At 37.4% G+C, this 22,051-nt stretch overlaps 1 protein-coding gene across 1 annotated transcript in view; it reads right to left on the bottom strand.

The window, feature by feature from the left end:
• The window catches only part of ZGRF1 (zinc finger GRF-type containing 1), an 82,089-nt gene that overhangs the window by 8,686 nt on the left and 51,352 nt on the right, over positions 1–22,051 (bottom strand). Inside the window, 8 exon segments of the mRNA XM_017881366.1 lie at positions 201–324; positions 1,172–1,299; positions 6,109–6,256; positions 6,458–6,535; positions 9,844–10,003; positions 12,754–13,016; positions 14,391–14,505; positions 15,150–15,293. Coding sequence (XP_017736855.1) covers positions 201–324; positions 1,172–1,299; positions 6,109–6,256; positions 6,458–6,535; positions 9,844–10,003; positions 12,754–13,016; positions 14,391–14,505; positions 15,150–15,293 — 1,160 coding nt within the window.

The raw sequence follows: 22,051 nt of genomic DNA, 5'->3' as shown, positions 1-22,051 counted from the left end.
TCTGTCTCAAAAACAAAAAAAAAAAGGTACTTAAATTACAGGGTTCCACTTGTATTTAAGATTAATATTTTCCAGACAACTCCAATTATACATTATTTTAAGGCAGGACTAAGTCTTCTAATATTTTCATTCTCTATCAACACACACACACAATGCAGAATCAATAAATGATAATTCTGTAAGAATTTAGCAGTATGTACCATTAAGCAAAGTCGATCAAAAAGAGTTTGTTCTAATCCATTTTCATGAGCTGCATCAGAACCCTGAATAGTAGGAGGTAGCTGTTTGGGATCTCCAACAAGAATCAGCTTTTCACACTCAAACCTAAAACAGAATTTCAAAATTAATCTAAGCAATTAAAAGACTGCATTAACATCATTTATTACACTGTTTGCCAAAATTGCACTTCGAAATATTCAAATGCCATGAAATATCCTGAGTACTAATAAAGTTTAGTAGTGCTATTAAGCGCATTAAAGCCTTTGAAAAGTTACGCAATAAAGAATCCTTTATATAATTTAGTTACCCTCCCCACACATAAAAGCTAGTAGGTGCCCCTTGCCTCTGCATGGAATTAATATTTCACAGAGCATATCTGGGAAATGCTGGTTTTTAGAATCCATAAACTCTTAAAATTAAAGTCTTTCTCAGGAGTCATTTAGCTTAAACCGTTGTCTTAGAAATTAAGTAAATTGGGTTCTCAGGGGCTAAATGTTTTCCTAAATAGGAGTAGGATATAGTGGGGAAAAATGAAAGTTTTATAAACAAACCTATATCTAAATCTCAACTCCATTATATTTTAGATACCCAGCAGATTATTTAATCCTTTCATGCTTCAGTATTATTATTTTTTCTTTTTTCTTTTCTTTTTTTTTGAGATAGGGTTTCACTCTGTGTCACCCAGGCTAGACTGCAGTCGTGCGATCCCTGCTCACTGCAGCCTTGACCTCCTGGGCTCAAGCAGTCCTCCCACCTCAGCCTCCCAAGTTGTTGTGACTTTAGGCACACACTACCATGCCCAGCTAATTCTGTTATTTTCTGTAGAAACGGGGATTTGCCATGTTGCCCAAGCTGGTCTCAAACTCCTAGACTCAAGCAATCCAGCCGCCTCAGCCTCATAAAGTGCTAGGATTATAGGTGTTACCCCTAGGAAAAGAATATTTTAGGTTACCTTGCAATGGGAAGGAGAGAGGCCGGTTCGGTTATCTGACTACACTCATCCAACACAACTACAGGAAATTTAAGATCATTCATGCATGGGAATGGGCAGGCTGCACAGGTAACTCCAACTACTCGAACCTTTATTACAACAAAAATGTTATTAATTAACAACTATTAAAAGAAAATAAGAGAATGTATTTACCAAAGAACTTGTAGGCTAAAATTGGAGAGTGAGCTAGTCCTAATTTAATTCCTAGCCATCAGAAATCTTAGATCATCATATCTCCATATTTTTATTATTCCTACATACAAAATGGAAATCAACAAATGTAGGTTACTTAAGCCACAAGCCCATTAACAAGAACAAATAAAAGACATATTTTGATATTCAGAAGGAAAGTATCACAATATCAAGCATTTGTAAAATATCAAGGATGACGCACATATTTTATTGTCTAGATGAGGTTAGACAACATACATTATATCAACACAGGCCAAAGTTCTTCACAAAAAACATTGAATATGTTAAAGAAATATTCTTTGCTTAACCTTCAGGCACATTAGTTTTATTTATTTAAAAATGTAAAGATGACTAATTTTAAACAACAGTAAATAAAATGTACTCGTAGCCTGTGAATATATTTGAATCTTGTAAGTTACACATTACAGCAACATGCCATTACTCTGAAGGCAAAAAGCTTCATAAAAGCTGATTTTTAATCTCTAAAATTAAGTGTAAACAATAGGGAAATCTATGAATTTTCTAATTCAATGTAGTCATTGACCTAGTAGCCCGCTATCTGTACACATATGTGTACATACACATATACACACGTACGTTTGTGTTCATATACATCTGTGTGTATAAACACAAACATATATACATACATGTACCTATACATATACAGTCATGTGCCACATAACAATGTGATGTTTCGGTCAATGATGGACCAGATATATGATGATGGTCTCATAAAATTATAATGGAGCTGAAAAATTCCCAGCCCCTAGTGACATCACAACCCTCACAGCACAATGCATTATGCATGTGTTTGTGGTGATCCTGGTGTAAACAAACCTACTGTACTGCCAGTCACATAAAATTATAGCACATACAGTTATGTACAATTCATAATACTTGATAATAAATGACTATTTTGGTGGTTTATACATTTACTATAGCACACTTTTATTATTATTTTAGAATGTACTCCTACTTATTTTAAAAAAAAAAAAGGTTGTTTATAAAACAGTTTCAGGGACGTCCTTCAGGAGGTATCCAGAAGGTATTGTTATCATAAGCCCTGACAGCCCCATGTGTCCTACTGCCCCTAAAAACTTTCTAGTGGGACAAGATGTAGAGGGGGAAGACAGTGATATTGATGATCCTGACCCTGGGTAGGCCTAGAATAATGTGTGTGTTTGTATCTTAGTTTTAAACAATAAAAGAAAAAAACAGTTTTAAAGATAAAAGAAGAAAAATTTTAAATAAGGCTTATGGAATATTTTGTATATACAAAATGTTTGTGTTTCAAGCTGCGTTATTACAAAAGAATCAAACAGTTTTAAAATTTTAAACTTTATATAAAGTAAAAATGTTATAATAAGCTAATTTATTACTGAAGAAAGAAAAAATTTTTAAATAAATTTGGGGTAGCCTAACTGTACAGTGTTTACAAAGTCCACAGTAGGCCAGGCGCGGTTGCTCACACCTGTAATCCCAGCACTTTGGGAGGCTGAAGCAGGTGGATCGCTGAAGGTCAGGGGTTTGAGACCAGCCTGGCCAACGTGGTGAAACCCCATCTCTAATAAAAATGCAAAAATTAGCCAGGCATGGTGGCAGGTGTCTGTAATCCCAGCTACTCGGGAGGCTGAGGCAGAAGAATCGCTTGAACCCGGGAAGCGGAGGTTGCAGTGAGTTGAGATTGCAGACTGCACTCCAGCCTGGACAGAGCAAGATTCTGTCTCAAAAAAATTAAAACTTTTTTTTAAGTCTACAGTAGTGTACAGCAATGTCCTAGGCCTCCACATTCACTCACCACTCACTCACTAACTCAACCACAGTGACTTCCAGTCCTGCAAGCTCCATTCATGGTAATTTAACTATAAAGTTAACTATTAAAAAGCTATAATATACATAGTTTTCTGAGGACTTCTAGAACCAAAACTTTGTGGTTATTATTTCCAATTTCTCCTTCCCTCCCTCCCTACATAGGTGTACCATTTTAAATCTTTTATACCATATTTTTACAGTACATTTTCTGTTTAGATACAGAAATACCATCGTGCTACAATTAATTGCCTACAGTATTCAGTACAGTAACATGCTGTACAGATTTGTAGGTGAGGAGCAACAGGCTATACCATGTGGCCTAGGTGTGTAGTAGGCTATACCATCTAGGTTTGTGTAAGTACACTATGACGTTCACACAATGACAAAACTGTAAAACAATACATTTCTCAGAATGTAATTCCATTGTTAAATGATATATGATTGTACTTATTCTCTTCTAACAATCTGAAGATCTATAAAATTATACTTCTTGATAGCAAGGGCAGTTCATACCAACTGACCATATCTTTTTTCAACAAACTAACAAAAAATATACTTTACAAATTAAATATTGCCTCCACAGATCCTACAAAACAAGAAAACATTACAACCGCCTTATTTTCTTTAATAATAAATAATATTTACCACACACAATAGCCCTGTATCAGTTAGGTTTTCTTCTTTTGTTAAAACAAAACAAAATCTTAAAGCCATATTTATATCAGAAATTCCACAGTATTTAAACGTTCAGTTCTTTAAAAATGATCAAGCTTCAGTGCCACTCTGAAATATTATTCATTTTATTTAATTTCTGGCAGCTATATCTACAAAACAATCTTAGAATGAGAACTCTAAAGTTCTGTGTCAGGAAGTTTTAAATTTAAAGAAATATCTAATATAAAACCTAAAGTATTAAGTTTTCTTTAAAAAATTATATTATCTTTTAATTTATTATTATGTTGCTGAGATTCTAACAGCAGAAAAGATTTTGTTACTGACCTAGCAAGTATTAATTAACTATGAAGCATTTTTAAAAATTAGTTTTATTGTGAAGACATGTCACTTTAGAAATGAGTCAGGTCTTCCGGGTGTGGTGGCTCATGCCTGTAATCCCAGCACTTTGGGAGGCGGAGGTGGGAGGATCACTTAAGGTCAGGAGTTTGAGACCAGCCTGGACAACATTGTGAAACCCCGTCTCTACTAAAAATACAAAAATTAGCCGGGTGTCGTGGCATGTGCCTGTAGTCCCAGCTACTCAGGATGCTGAGGCAGGAGAATTGCTTGAACCCAGGAGGTGGAGGTTGCAGTGAGCCGAGACTGCGCCACTGTACTCCAGCCTGGGTGACAGAGTGACTCCGGCTCAAAAAAAAAAAAAAGGTGTCAGGTCTGAATGCCTGACTGGACCTTAGAAATATGTCAGAGAAAACATCTAAAAAAAATTCCTCTAAAATAGTTTTCATTTGTAAATAGGTGATATCAATGAGCAATAGATCATGGTAACTCAGCTTTCATTCAGAAAATCATCCAAGAAATCGTTAACAACAATACATTATTCTTATGTATCATTGTTACGTTGGGTGAGTAAAATGGTAAGTAGTTTAAATAAATGACTAATTTGTATTAATTCAACACAGCCAAACTAAGCCTTTCTGGATTTGGTTAAGAGAGTACAGAGTTAACTCTATAATTCAAATAACAGAAAGTTAGTCTGAAGTTTTCTGAGGACTTCCAGAACCAAAACTTGTTACAGATTAGTTATTATTTCCAGTTTCTCCTTCCTGCTTTAGGATATTAGTATTACATATCTACACCCTTTGCCATGTTACTTGGCAGTGCTTCCCACCAGAGAAGTAGGGGAGTATATTTCCTTGCCTCACTGATGTTAGACTTGGCCATGTGACCTGTTACAGCAAATGGAATGTCAGCAGACATAATATGAACTGAAGCCTTAAATGTGTTTCTGTGATCTGTCCTGCCCTCTTGCACTTCTGCCATCTGTTAGAAGATCATGCCATAGCAACTGCTCTCAGAATGAGAGACTTGATCCGTAGCCTCAGGCCAAGCGACGCCACTTGACCTGTGGAGCCAAAAGCTGTTGTCTTAATGTACTGAGACTGAGTTTGTCAACCCTCATTATTTCAGCAATAGCTGATTAATACAGGGTCCCAAGTAGACTGATTTTCTCAACTCTCTAGCAGAAAGTTGCCAATGTGCAAGTGGCCCAAGAAGCCAACAACTTTCTTTTACTCCATCCCCATTGCTTTTCCCCATGCTCTCCTTTCATGTGAGGAAGCTGCTGATTGATTTCTCTCTTCCAACAGCTGATGCCCAGGCTTCCCTGGATCAAAACTTGATAAAGAAGATGGTGCTACCTGTTACAGCCTGGAATCTTGTGTGCTTAGTCTTGGCTCCCAATACCTGGAAGCTAGTATCTGAGCCTCCTGGATTTTTGGATATATACAAACACTAAAGGTCTTGGCTTTCTTGGAGAGCATCAACGACAAATTTCATTTGGATATTTTGCTCAGGGTCAGACCCTCTCCATTACTGTTTCTCCTAGAATACAACCAATTTCATTTAACTTGCAAAGAATCTATTCCCACCTCTATACTTTCCTCTTCAAGCCTATAAAAAGAAAGTAAACAGAGAGAAGGAGAAAGGATGACTCAGTCATGGTGAGTTGGATCTATTCACGAATTTGAAGAATGCTTTGAAGCAAACATAAAACATACACTGGGTAGACTATATCCAAGGATCCACATGCATGCACCTCAGTGGAATCTAAACTATCATGGCAGTTTGTTTTATTTAAAGGAAATATTATTTCATCAACAGAAATAAGAGAATCTGAATGGTATACATAAATCAAGAAACAAATTGAAGCTACTTCTTACCTGTTTCAGCAGGGTTCTATTTGTCCCCAGTTTATGCTGCTCAATGCTTTTTCTCACATAGACTCTTTCCGTAGGAGTCAGGTCTTCTTTCATTAGTGTATGTAGTTCTTTTAACTGTTCACTTTCATTTCCTGAGCCAGCATGCAGGCTAAAGAATTATATTAAAAACACTCCTCTTTATTTCATTTTTTGTAACATCACAGTAAAGCAAAATACGAATTTTCTAAGTTAACCAAGAAAAGGTAAGTCTTTCTCCATTCTTCAAAAATCAAATTTAAGGTAAGAGTGATATAAAAGTACCATACTTCCCTCTGACCATTCTGTGACTTCTGGAATTTTGCATTCTTACCTGTAAGGTAAAATTGGTTTGGCAATCTTCCTAACACTCCCAACTCTGATAAAGTTTTCAAATCCAAGACTGAGAAGCCTTTAAATAAGAAAACAATATAGATTCTGATTATTTAGGAAACAGAATACAAAATAAAGTTTTATATAATAACTGTGTTATTACATAATTTTGTGTAACAGTATATTTTAGTTATAAAATTTAATGTGAAATACCTAAACTCAAACAACGTAAATGCAGTGTAGTTGGTTTTTTAAATATAATGCATTTTCTAGAGAATTTTAAAATATGCATTATTCCATCTTGAAGGCTCATTAAATGTTCATAAAAAGCCAATGTTAATATTTATCACAAATAAAATTGCCTCTAAAGACACAATATAGAAAGCAATAGCTACCATATACTTAGCACCAAGATTTGTTAGGAAGAGCCTCTTTACGTATGTTACATTGCTTAACACTCACTACAGCTCTAGATTATATCTCCTCTTAGAGATGAGGACACAAGCTCAGAGGTGAGGTATCATGATTCAAATCCAGGCAACTCTGTCTACATCCAAAGGTTATGACTGTTCCTCTACATACATTACCCCTTAGTTAGGGCTTTGTGAGGAATGACCCCTCACCTACACTTCCCTTTTATATATCTTACAGCTCTAGCACTATGCTGGGAACACAGCTGGAACTCAGTGAATACTCAACTCTCTAAAACTTCTTCTACCACCTCAAAATGGGAACGTAAAGAGCTGGAGAACTAAACTATAGATCTCTAAAAACAATTTTCCAATATAATTATGAAACAAATTAGTATCAATATATGAACAGATTTCAATTTTCACATTTTTCATAGTCTTCACCTTGAAGAATAATAGCAACTTAACGGGCTGAAATACTAGCTTACAATTTTTTTTCCAATGCAAGTTTGGTTAAATCTAAAGTTCCTTCCTGTGTAGTCTCCAGGTAACTCTTCATTGTCTTTATTAAAAACAAACAAACAAACAAACAAACAAACAAAACGTCCTCAGCCACTCTTTTAAATTGCTTATAAGAGTGTACACTGGAAGAATCTTTCTGAAGGGAAATTTTGAAAAGTATATTTAGAAGCTTAAAAGTTTTCATATCTTTTATTCTAGGCTTAGGATTATTTTCCTAAGGAAAGAATCAGAAATGGATACAGAGTTTTATGTTTAAGGATCTTTGTCATAATATAATTCATACTGGCAAGAATTTGGAAATAATTTACTGATCAAAAATTGATTAAAGTATGATATAAGAAAATCATTGAATATAATAGAGTTATAAAAAATTATGTTTTCTAAGATTTTTTTTTTGGGACAGAGTCTCACTTTGTCACCCAGGCTGGAGTGCAGTGGTGTGATCTTGGCACACTGCAACCTCCACCTCCCGGGTTCAAGTGATTCTTGTGCCTCAGCTGCCCAAGTAGCTGGAATTACAGGCATGTGCCACCATTCCCAGCTAATTTTTATATTTTTGGTAGAGATGAGGATTCACCATGTTGGCCAGGCTAGTCTTGAACTCCTGACCTCAAGTGATCTGCCCACCTCAGCCTCCCAAAGTATTGGGAATACAGGCGTGAGCCAACTTTTTAAGTAAAAAAAGCAGGACACAAACAACACATACTATTAAATCTCAAATTTGGAAAACAAAATGTATGTGTATTTAAAAATCTGTAAATAAATATAATAAAACATCTGTGTAGTCTGCGTATGTTCTACCATAAGCATTCACTTGTATAATTATGAAAATTAATTTTTAAAATGCCTAGGCTTATAAATAATGACTGTTTCTCCTAACCAAATTTTGCCATTTATGTTGAATTCAGATCATTAAACATTGGAATATTGGTGAAATACTGTAATATTCTTTGCATTTTTAATAAAGTCTTATACAATCACAAAATTACCTTCGAAACAGATTATTATCTTCTTTGCATTCCTCTTATTGAAATAAAAAACATAATATACTTAAATTGTTAAGCCATTTTACTATGATGTGTTCATATAGGCAGATGAACAAGAGACTAATCTATAACTACTGATTCTGGAATTTGATTCTAGCCTCTTTTTTTTTATTTTTTTATTAATTTTTTTTTTTTTGAGACAGTCTCCCTCTGTTACCCAGGCTGGAGTGCAGTGGTGCAGTTTCAGCTCACTGCAGCCTCTGCCTTCTGAGTTCAAGCAATTCTCCTGTCTCAGTCTCCTGAGTGACTGGGATTACAGGCACCTGGCACCACGCCGGGCTAAGTTTTTTTGTATTTTTAGTAAAGACGGGGTTTCACGATGTCGGCCCAGCTGGTGTTGAACTTCTGACATCAAGTGATCTGCCCACATTGGCCTCCCAAAGTGCTGGGATTATAGGCGTAAGCCTCCGTGCCCAGCCTGATTTTAACCTACTTCTTTTTTTTTTTTTTTTTTGGGAGACGGAGTCTCGCTCTGTCGCCCAGGCTGGAGTGCAGTGGCCGGATCTCAGCTCACTGCAAGCTCCGCCTCCCGGGTTCCCGCCATTCTCCTGCCTCAGCCTGCCGAGGAGCTGGGACTACAGGCGCCCGCCACCTCGCCCGGCTAGTTTTTTGTATTTTTTAGTAGAGACGGGGTTTCACCGGGTTAGCCAGGATGGGCTCGATCTCCTGACCTCGTGATCCGCCCGTCTCGGCCTCCCAAAGTACTGGGATTACAGGCTTGAGCCACCGCGCCCGGCCTTTAACTTCTAAGGTAACAGACCCAAGACTCCTAGGACAGAGACAAAGGACTTTTACTCATGGCACAGGAAGCAGTATAATTATCAACATATCTACATTGGTTTCCCTTGGCTCCCAAGTCACATGAGGAGACAAACAGTATCCAGGTAGATGCCTGCACATGCCGTGGGTTGAGGAGTAGGGCAAGACCACTGAGGCTGGGGATCCAATATCTTATAACAAGTAATAAGCAAGCCTGCTCTTCGTCCTGGAGGGAGACATTACTTCATCAGTCAAAGTTGCTTATTGCAAACAAAATGTGAGAAATGTTTTGGGTAAGAATGGTCAGGAACTTGCATCCTTGGCATCCCAGCAGGGATGCTCAGGGCCGCTGGCAGACTGCCTCCCCCAACAATACATCTCTAGCCCTACATGTTCTTGGCTGAACTTGAATTTTTGCATGATTATCACTGTGCCAAAATTTCCAGTTTTGGTTTTTATTTTATCCTACTTACAAACTAATTAGTTAGCCTGTTACTGTTTCATAGATGCTGGCTCCTGGGTCAGAGACAAATGTCTTGCATTCTTGGCATAACCAGCAAGAGTACATGGATACTCAGGGCCCATAGTGGGTTGCCTCTCTCAACAATATTCCAAAACAATAGCTACTTAAATGCACTTGTCATGCCTACCCAAGAAGTACTCTATCAACAGCCACATTAGTAGAAGAAGAAATTAGAAGTTTCCATGGCCTTGCATTTCCAACGATGGGAGCTTCACTCTTTTCAAACAGCTGTACAAAGAACAAAATCACCACTGCCAGCAAATAACTCTTTCCTGCTCCAAACACACCTAATTATTTTAAAAGAAGAAGAAAAAATAAAGAGCATAAAATAAATAAATTTCTTTTTTCTTTTCTTTTTTTAAGACAGAGTCTCACTCTGTCACCCAGGCTGGAGTGCAATGGCACAATCTCAGCTCACTGTAACCTCCGCCTCCCAGGTTCAAGTGATTCTCCTGTCTCATCCTCCCAAGTAGCTGGGATTACCGGTATGCATCACCACACCTGGCTAATTTTTGTATTTTTAGTAGAGCCACGGTTTCACTGTATTGGCAGGCTGGTCTCAAACTCCTGAACTCAAGTGATCCACCTGCCTTGGCCTCCCAAAGTGCTGGAATTACAGGCGTGAGCCTCTGTGCCTGGTCAAACATAAATTTCTATAGGCATAATAAATATTTCATCCATCTCTCCCTCCTCCATTAATTAATGTGTTCAAAAACCACTGAGTGCTCACTATGTGCAAAGCACAGGGGATAGATAACCAAAATACTTCCACTTTAAATGAGACCATTGCCTACTTAAAATTATAAACAAGTAAAGTAATAATTAGAAATAATATGGTAAGTAATATTATTTTGGATCACAGAAGGAAGAAAATCTATCCCTGCTTTGATGGAGATGGGAGTACTTCCTAAAATTAAGAAGTAGAACTAAGACTTCCAGAGTAAGATATCCAGACTGCTTAGAGAAAGGGCCATTCCAGGCAGAGCCATGACAAAGCATGTAGCTGTTAAAGTAACTTTTCTATATAACCTCTACCAAATAGGTAAGAGATGAGGCTGATAAGGTAGGCACAGCAGCTAGTAAGGTAAATCACAAAAGCTCTGTTTGCTATAGCTGAAGAAAGTTTGAATCTTATCTCAGAAGCCAGCAGATGTCATCTAAAGATTTTCAGCAATGGTTGTTTGTTTTGTTTTGTTTTGTTTTGTTTTTTTTCAGACAGGGTCTGGCTCTGTTGCCCAGGCTGGAGTGCAGTGGTGCAATCTTGACTCACTGCGACCTCTGCCTCCCAGGTTCAAGCCATCCTCCCACCACAACCTCCCAAGTAGCTGGGACTACAGGTTCATGCCTCCATGTCCAGCTAATTTTTAAATGTTTTTGTAGAGACAGGGTTTTGCCATGTTGCCCAGGCTGATCTTGAACTCCTGAGCTTAAGCAAGCTACCCTCCTTGACCTCCCAAAGTGCTGGGATTACAGGTGTGAGGCCAAGCAATGAGTTTGACTTAATCAGATTGTGTTTTAAAAAAACAACTTGAATGAAAATATGAAGTAAGGCACAACTAATGGTAGATCAATTAGAAAGTTTGTGAGATAATTATAACAATAATAAATGTCAACTTTACTAAGCACCTCCCATGTGCCAAGCACTGTTCTAAGCCCTTTACGTATGTTAACTCATTTAATCCTCCAACCCTATGAGGTGAATGCTATTATGATCTCCATTTTGCAGAGTAGGAAATTAAAGATTAAGAGATATATAACCTGCCCAAAATCATACAGTTAACAAATGATAGAGTCAGAATGTAAATTCAGGATTCTAACTCTAGAGCCCACACTCTTACCCACTAGGCTATATGGAGGTATGATGAAGGCTTGGATTGAGGGGATACAAGTAAACTGGAGAAGAGATACTCAATATGAAAGACAGATAGAATCTAGAAGGAACACATCTCAGTGACTAAGCTGATGGCAGGAGATGAATAGTGAGAGAATAAGAGGAGGATTAAGAAAGAGTCACTTAATCTTGAGAGAATAATCTAGGATGACTCTCAGGTTTGATTTGGTCAACAGGGTGGATATGATATAACTCCTCAAAATAGGACAAAAAAGTAGGATTAGCTTTGGGGTAGAGGTCTATGAGAGAAAATGTGCTACTGAGGCAACAGAATCCAGATACAACTATTTACTGTAAGTAGGAGGAAGTAAATTGCCTTTGCTATGACAGAACCAAGCAGTAAGAACAGCTCCAAAATCAGGTAAATTGGAGACGGAAGGCAGGACATTGAAAGCAGTTTCTGTTATGACCTCCATTTCCTCTTTTAGAGGCAAGATCAAGAGAAAGGGCAAGAATGAGGTTATGAGAAGATTTAAGGTTTGTAATCACTGATATAAAGGATAGAAGAGTGAGCTGACTAGGAATAAACAAAAGGTTTTGCTAATCAAGTTAAGTTTACTATAAGACAGCAACATGTAAACATCTAAATCAAATCTGGTTATTCTGCCCATAAGCTAATAACGCTACTCATTCATCAGATATGCTAATAAGTCTCCTTTTTTAGGGTAGTCAGTTCTGTTCTCATCTAACAGTTTACCGAAGTGGGTACAGGTTAAAAAGTCTGCTTAGAGTTATTCTTGAACCTCATTTGACTAGGAAATTATAAAGGAGCAGACTGAGTTACAAAAGCTTACGAATAGAAAACAATTAGGCCGGGCGTGGTGGCTCAATCCTGTAATCCCAGCACTTTGGGAGGCCGAGACAGGTGGATCACGAGGTCAGGAGATCGAGACCATCCTGGCTAACACGGTGAAACCCTGTCCCTACTAAAAAATACAAAAAACTAGCTGGGCGAGGTGGTGGGCGCCTGTAGTCCAGCTACTGGGGAGGCTGAGGCAGGAGAATGGCGTAAACCCAGGAGGCGGGGCTTGCGGTGAGCTGAGATCCGGCCACTGCACTCCAGCCTGGGTGACAGAGCAAGACTCCAACTCAAAAAAAAAAAAAAAAAAGAAAACAATTACAATTATTTTATTTCTTGCTTCTTACCATGTATGACAGTGATAGGGAGGGTATGAGCTTGCAGTTCCTTCACTTCTTCAATACTTTCATGTGATGCCATCATTTGAGCTATTTGAATTAGAGCTGTAGCTTGATCTTTGTTTAACTTGTATACCTGAATCAACTCACTAGCTAACTTCAGTGTTGCTCCTAGGCTGAGTAGTTCAAATTTTTTGTTGACATTTGTGAAGGCTGGTGGGATAAATTTTCTATTACTGACTCTTTTGTTACTAACTATAGTTGGCGAAGACCTAATAAAAATGAAGCAAATAAGCAATTTTTAAAAATAGGGACATTTGAAAAAGATGAGTAGAAAAATTCATAACTTAGCCATCACTTTGTAAGCATTACAGAGAACAGTTTTTTATAGAAACAAACAGTAAGTGGATATATACTGTAAATGGATACATCCTCCAATATTGAGGAGGGTAGACGAGAACTAACATTTGTTGAATACTTACTACGTGCTGACACTGCTGAGCATTTTACATATTACTTGATGAAATCTTCACAACACTAGGAAGTAGGTAATTAGTTAATTATCCCAAATATAGATACGAGAATATTGAATTTTTCCCCCAATACCACACCACAAATAAGTGGTGGACTGACTTTAAAACCCATGCTCTATTATACAAACCTGACTTAGATAATTAATCTAGCCCTCATTTCAGGTAAAACTACATCACATGAATTGGTCTTATTTCTATTTCTATGAAAATTCATTTCAAATTGGATAAATAATGTAATTAAATCATAAGGATATTTATTTTTTTACCTAGGACTTCATTATAGTGAGAAAAATAAAACATCACAGATAGATAATAATATTCCAAATTGAAAACTGGACTTTTCCTATCATTTTAATGCATTTAATATAATATCACTTCCATTTTTTTAAAAAGGGACATGGTGCTTGAGAAATTGAAAACGAGATGGCTATATCGAGAATAAAATCAGTAGCAATATACACACTGGATTCAAGCTGTAAAATGGTTCCTTTAAATGTTAAATAATTTGTGATATAAAAATACATATAATAAAAAATAAAATAAATACAGAAATGATCCTTAAATTATCTCCTGACAAAGTGAAAAAATTTACAGTAACATTTATTAGCTCAAATCTTAATAAACAGATGAAAAATACTGCATATTTCCTTTTCTCTCTCTTTCTTTTTTGAGATAGAGTTTCACTCTTGTTGCTCAGGCTAGGGTGCAATGGCGCGATCTCGGCTCACCACAACCTCTGCCTCCCAGGTTCAAGCAATTCTCCTGCCTCAGCCTCCCGAGTAGCTGGGATTACAGGCATGAGCCAGTATGCCCAGCTAACTTTGTATGTTTAGTAGAGACAGGGTTTCTCCATGTTGGTCAGGCTGGTCTCAAACTCCTGACCTCAGGTGATCTGCCCACCTCGGCCTCCCAAAGTGCTGGGATTACAGGCATGAGCAACTGTGCCCCGCCCCTTTTCTCTTTTTAACTACTGACAGAGAGTAATGTCATAGTCTGAAAAATAATTACAATTTTATTGGCAACATTTATATAATGTACTTTTATTGAATTTTCATCTTTACTTCTGGTTACCATTTTTTAATACCAATGACTCAAAGGTAAAAATTGACTTACATTGTTAACAGGTACTGTGTTAGAGGTAGAGTAGCTGGATTAAAGTAGTCCTGAATGTTTTTCAAAGTAGTCAGTTCTGTGCTAGCATTACAAACCAATAACGCATGGACAATCACTGTACAGAGGATACAGAAAATAAACATTCGACGTAAATAAAATGGCCCATAAAAATTCTGTGTTAAATGTTCACATAACTCAGAGTTTGGCTACTGAATTAAGCACATGACATAAAACAAACCCTTAAACACACACACAGAGATCCCAAACTTATATTCATTAAATTACTACGCTATCTGCTCATTCATTTTATAATGGGTACCCACAAATTGCATAATTTAAACCATATTTGGACTTCTATATATCAACAAATGAACAAGAACACCTGTTTTGAGTTAGTACATTGTAGCACAACTTCACAGCCAGCAGTTTCCTTTAATCAACATATCATTTGTGCCATACAGTAGTATTTGTATAATTTTTAAACACTTTCTTGCATTTTTTCCTCAATTACTTCATAGAAATGTATGGAAAACAGAAAATCAGAACAATCTAATTAGAAAATTAGAACAAAACAATCCCCCACACATCATTCTTCCTCACAGAAATATCTATATATTCAACTTTCATACACATTTTCAAGAACACACTGTACAGAATAGTAGAAACGAGTTGGGTGCTTTTTATTGGCTTTAATCAAACAGTGCATCTTGTCTATCATTCTTTTTAAATATAAACTAAAATGAACATAGTAATACTCACTGTTAGTGGGCCAGTTGGAAGGGAAATAGCCTTTCAAAGGTAGTATTTCTATCTCATTGATAGACGATGGTCCAAAGAAAGCACTACATGCAATAAAAGTATCTAGCTCAAAGTCTAGGGTTTTTGAAACCACCCAAAGATCATCTGAAAAGACAAACTTTTTTTTTTTAATTATACTTTAAGTTCTAGGGTACATGTGCACAACGTTCACGTTTGTTACATATGTATACATGAGCCATGTTGGTGTGAAGACAAACATTTTTAAATACTACACAGACACATACAGAATGGTTCTATATTTTTTAAAATTATATGTATTTGCACATGTGTGTACATACATCTATAGTACACATATATGTACACATGATGAGAAGTAAAGCTCTGGAAAGATATTCATCAACTATCAACCTAAAGGTTGGGAGTGCTCCTGAACAAAAGAACCAACATCAGATTCTGCAATTAATATAGTACTCTTGAATCACACAGAAAAAGACTAAAGAGATGGCAGAATTACAGGGTGAGGAAGAAGGAGGGCAGAGACATCACATGGGAAGATAAGTTTGCTACAATGGAAATCCCTAGGTTTTGCATGAACCCACAGAACTCCTAAGAAGGCAGGACATAAGCTAGCCCATAAGACTATTGTATTAGTCCGTTCAGGCTACTATAACAAAATATCTTAAATTAGTAATTCACAAATAGTAGAAGTGTACTTCTCATAGCAGTTCTGGAAGCTAAAAAGTCCAAGATCAAGGTGCCAGCAGAGCACCAGTGAATAACCAGTGAAGGCTCACTCTCACTGGTGCAAAGGGGCCAAGGCACTCCCTTTAACCTCTTATAAGGTCACTAATCCCATGCAGGACTAAGTTACGCAGTGCCCACATGACTTAATCATCTCCTAGAGGCCCCAGCTCTTAATACATTGGCAATCAAATTTTAAAATACGTATTTGGCGGGGGGAGTGGAGGGCGGAGGGACGCATTTAGACCACAGCAACCACTTAACACGTTACAAAAAAAGGAATATTGGACTCAGTTCAGGCTGAGAAAACCAACTGCCAGGGCATCAGCAATTGGAATAGTGCCAAAGATCAGATCAATAAGGATATTAGCAGTTCTAGCAAGCTGAGAAATAATCACAAAATAGCAATATACTATCCCATCTTCACTAACAAGCCTCTTTCAGGAAAGCGGATCTTCCTCCTCTCTAGCAACTATTTAGTAATTAGCATGTGTATCTTGTGATATTAAAAGTAGGCACAGGGAGGAACAGGGTTTTTAGAAATAAGAAAGGTGTGGAAGACCTGAAAGAGAGACTAAACTGGGCAGCGACCAAGATTTCAATACCCAAATGAGTCTGAAATTTATTGGACAAAATCTATCAAATTGGATTCATCTTAAATTTTCCCTGCTGCAAATAGGGAGAGATTCAAGTGAAGAAAATAAACTAAAGAGAACCTTAAGACTGAATATATCTAGTAATTATTTAATCATATGCATTTAAAAATGGTAACCTATAAGGAATGAAAATGAAAGGTATTAAAGACTTTCACTTTTAACTGTATATATTTCTTTATACCTTGATTTTTCATTGTATATATTTATGTATTACTTGTTAATTTTTTTCTTTTTTCCCCAAATGCTGGTTTGGAGATTTTTAATTTTTAAAAAATGATCTCAAATGCTTAATTTCTAAAAATCCAACCACTTCATGAATGTCTTCTATGTGATATACATTTAAAAAATAAAAACATACATAATGTTCCTGCACAAAAGTTTCCTTCAAAGGTCACATTATAAATTCTTTTTACTTACTAAATTAATAACATAATTCAAAACATGCAAAACAATGCTCAAAAAAAACTTTTGAATTAAAAATAAAGATATAGGAGATTCCTGATTCTGGTGTCATCTAAGATGCTGAATTAGTATAATTGTTGGCTTCCTTTCTGTGGGGAACAGAGACAGAAGTTGAGAAAACCACGGAAAATCTCGAGTTGGAGGGCCTGTTTTGAACTGGGGTTTGTGTACCTGAATTGATTTTGGCCAAGTGCAGAAGGCCTGTAGAGGAGGAGGGGATCAAAGAGGGTGAGGAACCTCTTGGGGTTCTGTTCTTGCTTCCCATCCCATCCTCTTCCCCATCCCCAATTGTACTGGGACAAATAGGGCCTACCCATCCATAAGGCAATTTATACTTCTGGTCCAGAAATCCTCTGGAGGAAAAAAAAAAAAATCAGGGCAGCAATGCAAGCCCTGTGCCATAAAGTGTGGAGAAAACCAGATGGTAACTCACTGATCACAGGCAGTCTCTACCTCACCTCCAAACCCCTAGGGCTAAAGAATTTTACAATCTAAGAAATGATACATCTTAATGTTGCATTTTCCTTTTAATCAGAGGTTTTAGATTTCACTTTAGGGATCATTCTGTGGGTAACTGTGGTTTTCTAGTGCCTGGGGCTCTCTACCCCATAGCTCAGTTACACCCTCAACTCCCTGAGCTCCTTAAAGCTGACCAGACTGGAATGGGCCTTCCCCAACATGCACTGCCAGAAAGAAAAGCTGATACCGCCAGGGGAAAATGAGTTCACAGGCCAAAATATTGAGACATTCAAGGAACACAAAGACTTAAAAAAAAAAAAAAAAAAAGAGGTAAAGGAAGATAGTAACAATGTAAAATAATAACAGCCGAGTGCAGTAGCACACAACTGTAATCCTAGCTACTTGGGAGGCTGAGATGACAGAACTGCTTGAGCCCTAGAGTTTGAGACCAGCCTACGCAAAACAGTAAGAACTCATCTCAATAAATAAATACATATGTACATACATACAGGAAAACAGGCCAGGCACAATGGCTCATGCCTACAATCCCAACATTTTAGGAGGCTGAGTCAGGGGGATCACTTAAGCCCAAGAGTTCGAGATGTGCCAGGACAACATAGCAAGACCCCATCACTACAAAAAAATAAAAACATTAGCTGGGTGTAGTGGCTTGAACCTATAGTCCCAGCTACTCAGGAGGCTGAGGTGGGAGGATCACTAGGGCCTAGGAGGTCAACGCTGCAGTGAGCCATGATTGCTGTATTCCAGCCTGGGTGACAGAATGAGACCCTGTCTCAAAAATTAAACAAAATAAACAAACAAAAAGACAAAAAACAGGAAAAAGAAATGAACACAAATATTAGGTTGGAAAAATATAATTGATAAATAGCAGGATGAATACATTTGAGGAATCAATAGCCAATTCAGATAAGCACATTGATGATATTTCCCAGAAGGAAGAAAGGACAAAAATTCAGGAAATATAAAGGAAAAACTAAGAGATTTGGAAGACAGATTCAGAAGTGCTAACATTTAAATAATAAAAGATCTAGAAAGGAGGGAAAGAATAAAGAGATAAAAAGAAAGATTATTCGAAGAAATAATGAAGATCCATTTCCCAGAAGTATAAAAAAAGATAATGAACTTTAGATTTAAAAGGTCCATAATGTGCCCAAAAGGAGAAACAAGGAAAAACCCAGTTAGACATTGTATAGAGAAATATAAGACTATCAAAGTAATCAAGAAAATTCTAAAACTCCCAGCCAGAAAGAGCACATAACACATAAAGAAATAAGAATCAGAGTGCCAGCCAGGCGTGGTGGCTCACACTTGTAATCTTAGCACTTTGGGAGGCCGAGGTGGGTGGATTACCTGAAGTCAGGAGTTTGAGACCAGCCTGGCCAACATGATGAAACACTGTCTCTACTAAAAATAAAAAAAAAAATTAGCTAGGCATAGTGGTAGACACCTGTAATCCCAGCTACTCGGGAGGCTGAGGCAGGAGAACCACTTGAACCCAGGAGGCGGAGATTGCAGTGAGCCCAGATTGCACCACTGCACTCCAGCCTGGGTAACGAGAGTGAAACTCTGTCTTAAAGAAAAAAAAAAAAAAAAAGCCAGGCACAGTGGCTTATGCCTGTAATCCCAGCACTTTGGGAGGCCAAGGCGGGTGGATTACAAGATCAAGAGATGGAGACCATCCTGGCCAAAATGGTGAAACCCCATCTCAACTAAAAATACAAAAATTAGCTGCATGTGGTGGTGTGTGCCTGTAGTCCCAGTTAATCGGGAGGCTGAGGCAGGAGAATCACCTCCTCATTCAGGAGGCGGAGGTTGCAGTGAGCCGAGATCACACCACTGCACTCCAGCCTGGCGACAAAGCAAGACTACGTCTCAAAAAAAAAAAAATAGAATCACAGTGCCATCAGACTTTTCAACAACAATGAATACAAGATGATAACTAAGTATATTAAATGTTGGATTAAAATATTTGAAAGTGCCGTTTTTGTAGGTTGAAAGCATTAAAGGAAAAGAACTTAGAACCTAAAATTTTATATGTAGCCAAATTATCATCCAAAAAAGATAGAAAATAGATCTATACTAACCCAGTGTTTCAAGATTTAGACTAGAACTACTCAAAGCAGGCTGTCCTGAACAGTTTGTTACTGGTCTGTAACAAGAAGCTTGTGCTAGAATATAATTCAACAAATCAACATAATGCTTCCTTCATTCAGAAAGCTTGCTACAAATAAAACAAAATACAGCTAAACTAAACAGCATGCTAATGATATAGGTGATCTACATTCTGGAGCAGCTCCTCAGCTCTCTTTGGGAACCAGTAAGTTTGTGGACCAGAACCAGCCTACAGACTCTACCTTGAGTAGCACTAGTCTAGATTTTGTCAACTGGGGGCAGGAGGGGGAAGAGTAAGGAAACGGATCAGGGGAAGAACCAAGGGATGTGGGTGCTTTCTAAGTATCTGTTTTATTGGGAGCGGGGTAAGATTTAAATATTAATTTATTTTTTAAAATAAGAAATGATTTTAAAAGCATAGTAAAATTAGAATAAACAAAATAATTTAAGATTAAAGAAACATATCCAGGTATCAATTACTATAATAAAGTCAACTATTGGGTTTATTCTATTTACAAGTCACATCTTTAAAATTGAGACATATGCTGTTTATAAGGAACACCTGTAATATAAGAACAAACAAAGATTAAAAAATGAAAAAAGACTTATGAAACTAATACTAGTCAAAATAAACTTAACATACCTATATCAACAGACTTTTAAGAAAAAATTATTAGAGGAGAGGATCATCTCTACATAATGATATGTTTACCCCGACGTTAATAATAATTTAAAATATATATGTACCCAATAAAATACCCTTACATATAAGATGCAAAATGTAATAAATAGCAGGGAGAGAGTGCACCACAGAGGAAATTTTCAACTCATCTCCCTTAATTACTTAGATAACTGCCACAAAAAGTTGGCAAGACTATATAGAAGATCTGGACAAGACAATTAATAAGCTTGATCTGACCATTAAAGAGTTCTGTATTCAACAATTAGAGAAAATGTATTTCTCTTGTACTATGCCATTAAAACAGCCTTAAAATATCGCTTCTCAGTCTTTTGGCTAAGATCAAGTGTACAAAAACCTTAGTAGGCCAGCTGCAGTGGCTCACGCCTGTAATCCCAACACTTTGGGAGGCTGAAGCAGGCAGATTACTTGAGGCTAGGAGTTTGAGACTAGCCTGGCCAACATGGTGAAAACTTGTCTCTACTAAAACTAAAAAAATGTAGTGGGTGTTGTGGTGGGTGCCTGTAATCCCAGCTACTTGGGAGGCTGAGACAGGAGAATTGCTTGAACCTGGGAGACGGAGGTTGCAGTGAGCTGAGATCGTGCCACTGCACTCCATCCCGGGCAACAGAGCAAGACTCGACTCAAACATACATACATACATACATACATACATACATACATACATAAATTTAATAAATTTTAAAGAAGAATATAAAAATAAAAATATCTACCTATTACATATTTAAGTCAGAAGTTAATAAAAGTTAAACTAGAAATTCCCTACATTTTGAATATTAAAACACATGCTAAATGACTCACAGGTTAAAAAAGAAACCTTAATGGGAAATTTAAAACAAACTAAATTATAATGAAAAAAATACTTCAGCAAAAATAGACTGGTAGGCCAGGCGTGGAGGCTCACATCTGTAAACTCAACACTTTGGGAGCCTAGGCAGGCAGATCACTTGAGGTGAGGAGTTCAAGACCAGCCTGGCCAACATGGTGAAACCCTATCTCTACTAAAAATACAAAAAGTTAGCTGGGTGTGGTGGTAGTCCCAGTACGGGAGTATGGGAAGCTGAGGCAGGAGAATTGCTTGAACCCAGGAGGTGGAGGTTGCAGTGAGTCAAGCTCATGCCACTGCACTACAGCCTGCGCAACAGAGGGAGACTCTGTCTCCAAAAAAAAGGAGAATCCATTTTATTTTGACAGTCCTAATAAAAATCCTTCTTCTTTTTTTTTGAGACAGTCTTGCTCTGTCGCCCAGACTAGAGTGCAGTGGCGTGATCTTGGCTCACTGCAACCTCCGCCTCCCAGGTTCAAGCGCCTGTAATCCCAGCTACTCCGGAGGCTGCTGGAGAATGGTGTGAATCCAGGAGGCGGAGCTTGCAGTGAGCCGAGATCATGCCACTGCAGTCCAGCCTGGAGACAAAGCGAGACTCCATCTCAAAAAAAAAAAAAAAATAAATAGATGGAACTTAATTAAACTATTAGTAAAAAGCTTCTGCACAGCAAAAGAAACAATCATCAGGGTAAACAGACAACCCATAGAGTGGGAGAAAATCTTCACAATCTATACATCTGACAAATGATCTACAAGAAACTCAAACAAATCAGCAAGAAAAAATCAAATGATGCCATCAAAAAGTGGGCTAAGGACATGAATAGACAATTCTCAAAAGAAGATATACAAATGGCCAACAAACATGAAAAAATGCTCAACATCACTAATGATCAGGGAAATGCAAATCAAAACCACAAGGCAATAC

Source organism: Rhinopithecus bieti, unplaced genomic scaffold (assembly GCF_001698545.2).
Source record: "Rhinopithecus bieti isolate Rb0 unplaced genomic scaffold, ASM169854v2 scaffold_12077, whole genome shotgun sequence".
Classification (NCBI taxonomy): domain Eukaryota; kingdom Metazoa; phylum Chordata; class Mammalia; order Primates; family Cercopithecidae; genus Rhinopithecus; species Rhinopithecus bieti.
This window is presented reverse-complemented; position numbering and strand designations above follow the sequence as displayed.